The sequence below is a fragment of the Lonchura striata genome, chromosome 6 (assembly GCF_046129695.1).
Source record: "Lonchura striata isolate bLonStr1 chromosome 6, bLonStr1.mat, whole genome shotgun sequence".
In the NCBI taxonomy this organism is placed as follows: Eukaryota; Metazoa; Chordata; class Aves; order Passeriformes; family Estrildidae; genus Lonchura; species Lonchura striata.
In genome coordinates this window covers 2,046,896-2,051,647 of record NC_134608.1, presented here as the reverse complement: position 1 = coordinate 2,051,647, position 4,752 = coordinate 2,046,896, and the positions used below count along the sequence as shown (strand labels likewise).

General features: G+C 54.5%; 1 protein-coding gene across 1 annotated transcript in view; it reads left to right on the top strand.

Moving 5' to 3' along the window:
- Nucleotides 1-4,024: 4,024 nt before the first annotated feature.
- The window catches only part of SOS2 (SOS Ras/Rho guanine nucleotide exchange factor 2), a 47,840-nt gene continuing 47,112 nt past the window's right edge, over nt 4,025-4,752 (top strand). The window contains exon 1 of the mRNA XM_021536068.3: nt 4,025-4,153. Within this exon, the coding sequence (XP_021391743.2) occupies nt 4,067-4,153 (87 nt within the window). The 5' untranslated portion in view covers nt 4,025-4,066. The remainder of the gene's footprint in view (nt 4,154-4,752) is intronic.

The following is a 4,752-nucleotide window of genomic DNA, read 5'->3' as shown; positions in this document are numbered from 1 at the left end:
CTCACTTTGATGATTTCATAAATGTGCCTTTTGTGATTAAAATAGTGTGGTAGGGTTTTTTTAATGCTGTAAAGTCTGTGTATTTCTCCTGACTCAGAGAAAAGTTTCACTGGAATTTGTTAATTCTCAGCTGAGTTGGGCAGGATATCACTCTGTTTAACAGGAATCACTGCAGGAGGGGGACACATGACCAAACTTGTCTTCTTAAATTATCTTATCTGTGCTTCTCACACCTCCCAGGACTGCTCCTAAGGCTAATCTGGGCCTGTTGTGACAGGTGGGATGAGAATTCCTGAAACCCTGAATAAATATTTGGACAAACACCATTTGTTCCCCAGCAGTGTTACAGAATCATAGAACCCCAGAGTGGTTTGGGTTGGAAAGGACCTTCAATCCCATCCCATTCCACCCCTTCCACTCTCCCGGGGTGCTCCAAGCTCTGTCCAGCCTGGCCTTGGACACTCACAGGGAATTTCTTCCCAATATCCCATCCAAACCGTGCCCAGCAAGGTCAATCCTAAACTCTGGGGTTGTGCCACCATTATCCCATTATTACTTTTCCTTTGTGCTCACAGTTTGGGTTTAAGTGTAAAATAAAAATAAACCAAAAATAATATAAATACAGAAATAGATATTTTAGACATATAGCTAGAAGAGATATAAATACAGAAAGATTTTGTTGGGAACCTCCCAGGCTGCTCTGGTGGGGCAGGAGGGCTGAGCCATGGAGCAGAAGGAGCAGTTACTGCCTCTGGAAGCATCAGGCTCCTCCAGGAAATCTGTTACTAAGAAGGATCACCATTTTACTGGCAGGAAAGCACATTTTTTTCCCCCACTTTGGTTTAATTTATCCATTCCCTCTGTGGACAAGTCTTAAAAATGGGGAGTGAAGGGAATGTAAGGTGTGAGATTTTAATATTATGCTGGCAGGAGGGAAATGAGGGCAAATTTATCTGGATTTGGGTGATCAGTGGGTGAATGGTGTTCTCTGGAGCAGGGAGGTGAAACTCCTTCCAGGTATGGAGAGAAACTGCTGGCAGGGAGGAAAACTGCCTGGAGGTTGGGATGGGAACACCCCCCAGCTGGGGAGGAAAACAGGCTCCAGGCTGGGAGAAAAATCACCTTGAGGTAATACAGGTGGGAAACAGGCTCCAAGTAGGGAGAAAAATTCCTTCCAGGTAAGAAAAGAGTCTCGAAACAGGGAGGGAAATGCCTCCAAATAGGGAGCAGAAGAGAATTCAGATAAGGATGGGAAGAGTCCTACTCAGAGGCCTCCAGGTAAGGAGAGTCACATCCTCCAGGTGGGAAGAGGAACAGCATCCAGGCAGGGCAAACACAGCCTGCAGGTAGGGAAAGAGCATCCAGGGAGGCAGAGGAACATCCCTAGGCAGGGGGAGAGAGGGAGGGAAAGAGCCCTCAGAAAAACTGCTTCCAGGCAGGGAAATACCACCTGGGAGGGAAATATCCAATAGGTAAGGAAATACCATTTGGGCAGGGAAATGTCCTTCAGGTAGGGAAATCCTCTCTAGGCAAGGAAATATTCCCTAGACAGGGAAATATCCTCTAGGTAGGTAAATACCCTCCAGGCAGGGAAACATCCCCCTTGCAGGCAACTATCCCCTCAGTAAGGAAATATTCCCTAATTAAGGAAATCTCTGGGCAGGGAAATCTCCCCTGGGGAAGGAAATATCCCCTAGGTAAGGAAACATCCCCTAGGTAAGGAATTATCCCCTCGGCAATGAAATATCCCCCCAGGCAGAGAAATATTCCCTAGGTAAGGGAATAAACATCCCCTAGGTAAGCAATTATCCCCAAGTTAAAGAATTATTATCTCAGTAAAGAAACATCTTCCCTTGTTTAGGACATCTCCCTTGGGCAGGGAAACATCCCCTAGGTAAGGAATTATCTCCTAGTTAAGGAAATCTCCCCTAGTTTAGGAAACATCCCCTGGTTTAGGAACTCCCTCCTAGTGTAAACTAGAAACATCCTCTAGTTTAGGAAATCTCCCCTGATTTAGGAAGCATCCCCTGTTTCGGAGCTCTCCCCTAGTTTAGGAAACAGCTGGTTTCAGAACTCTCCACTAGTTTAGGAATCATCCCCTAGTTAAGGTACTCCCTCCTAGTTTCGGAAACCTCCCCTGGTTTAGGAAACCTCCCCTGGTTTAGGAAACCTCCCCTGGTTTAGGAAACATCCTCTGATTTAGGGAGTCTCCCCTCGGTAAGGGAACATCCCCTAGTTTAGGAAATCTCCCCTACTTTAGGAACTCTCTCCTAGTTTCAGAAACATCTCCTGGTTTAGGGGAACACCCTCAAGTTTAGGAAATCTCCCCTGGTTTTGGGAACATGCCTTGGTTTCGGAGCTGTCCCCTGGTTTAGGACACAACCCCCAAGTTTCAGAGTTCTCCTCTGGTTTCGGAGCTGTGCCCTGGTTTCAGAAATATCCCCTGGTTTAGGAAGCACCCCCAGGTTTTGGAGCTCTCCCCAAGTTTCGGAGCTCTCCCCTGGTTTAGGAAGCATCCCCTGGTTTAGGAAGCGCCCCCAGGTTTCAGACTGTCCCCTGGTTTAGGGAACACCCCCAGGTTTCGGAGCTGTCCCCTGGTTTAGGGAACACCCCAGGTTTTGGAGCTCTCCCCAAGTTTCGGAGCTCTCCCCTGGTTTAGGAAGCATCCCCAGGTTTCAGACTCTCCCCAGGTTTAGGGAACACCCCCAGGTTTAGGAAGCATCCCCAGGTTTAGGGAACACCCCCAGGTTTAGGAAGCATCCCCAAATTTCGTTCTCTCCCCAGGTTTAGGGAACACCCCCAGATTTAGGAAGCATCCCCAAATTTCGTTCTCTCCCCAGGTTTAGGGAACACCCCCAGGTTTAGGAAGCATCCCCAGGTTTAGGGAACCCCCCCAGGTTTAGGAAGCATCCCCAGGTTTCGTTCTCTCCCCAGGTTTAGGAAGCATCCCCAGGTTTCGTTCTCTCCCCAGGTTTAGGGAACACCCCCAGGTTTAGGAAGCATCCCCAGGTTTCGGGAACACCCCCAGGTTTAGGGAACACCCCCAGGTTTAGGAAGCATCCCCAGGTTTAGGGAACACCCCCAGGTTTAGGGAACACCCCCAGGTTTAGGAAGCATCCCCAGGTTTCGGGAACACCCCCAGGTTTAGGGAACACCCCCAGGTTTAGGAAGCATCCCCAGGTTTCGGGAACACCCCCAGGTTTAGGGAACACCCCCAGGTTTAGGGAACACCCCCAGGTTTAGGAAGCATCCCCAGGTTTCGGGAACACCCCCAGGTTTAGGAAGCATCCCCAGGTTTCGCTCTCTCCCCAGGTTTAGGAAGCATCCCCAGGTTTCGTTCTCTCCCCAGGTTTAGGGAACACCCCCAGGTTTAGGAAGCATCCCCAGGTTTAGGAAGCATCCCCAGGTTTAGGAAGCATCCCCAGGTTTCGTTCTCTCCCCAGGTTTAGGAAGCATCCCCAGGTTTCGTTCTCTCCCCAGGTTTAGGAAGCATCCCCAGGTTTAGGAAGCATCCCCAGGTTTCGTTCTCTCCCCAGGTTTAGGAAGCATCCCCAGGTTTAGGAAGCACCCCCAGGTTTAGGGAACACCCCCAGGTTTAGGAAGCATCCCCAGGTTTAGGAAGCATCCCCAGGTTTCGCTCTCTCCCCAGGTTTAGGAAGCATCCCCAGGTTTAGGAAGCATCCCCAGGTTTCGCTCTCTCCCCAGGTTTAGGAAGCATCCCCAGGTTTCCTTCTCCCCCTGTTTCGGAGCGCCCCGGGCCCGCAGCTCCGCGCCGCCGGGCGCCCGCTGCAGTTCCGTGCGCCGCCCGCAGGGGGCGCGCGGGGCGGGCGGCGCAGGCGCGCAGGGCGGCGGCCGCGGGCGGCGGCGGCAGCGGGGCCGCAGCGAGCGGGGCCGGCCCGGCCCGTCCCGACCCCCGCCCGGCGCCTCCCGGCGCCCCGAGCGGCCCCGCCGAGCCCCGAGCGGCCCCGCCGAGCCCCAGCGGCCCCGCCGAGCCATGGCGGCGCGGCCGGGCGGGTGAGCGGCGACCCCGCGGCGGCCCGGCCGGCCCCGATGCGGAGCGGCCGCCATGCAGCCGCCGCCGCAGCCCTACGAGTTCCTGGGCGAGGAGAACGGCCCGAAATGGCGCGGCCTCTTCGTGCCCGCCCTGCGCAAGGTCAGTCCCGGCGGCGGCACCTGCTCCGAGCCGGCCCCGCGGCTCCCTCAGGGCGCCGGGCAGCGGGCGGGCACCGCTCCGGACCTGCGCTCGCTGCTGCTCGCCCGCTCTCCGCGGGAACGGGGCTCTGCCTCCCGGGGCTGGGGTCCCGCACGGGTTCGGCTTAAATCCCGTCTCGGTCCCACCGCCTGATATGGGCAGGGGTCCCGGCCACTGTCCCAGGGTGCTCCAGCCCCCGTGTCCAGCCTGGCCTTGGGCACTGGCAGGGATCCAGGGGCAGCCACAGCTGCTCTGGGCACCCTGATAGCGATGCTGATGTGCAGGGGAATGGCATCCTTCATCCCTTCCTTCACCCCTTCCTAAACCCCTTCCTTCACCCCTTCCTTCATCTTTCCTTCACCCTTTCCTTCATCCCTTCTTTCATCCCTTCCTTCACCCCTTCCTAAACCCCTTCCTGCATCCCTTCCTTCATCCCCTCCTTCAGCCCTTCCTTCACCCCTTCCTTCATCCCTTCCTTCACCCTTTCCTTCATCCCTTCTTTCATCCCTTCCTAAACCCCTTCCTAAACCCCTTCCTTCATCCTTCTTTCACCCCTTCCT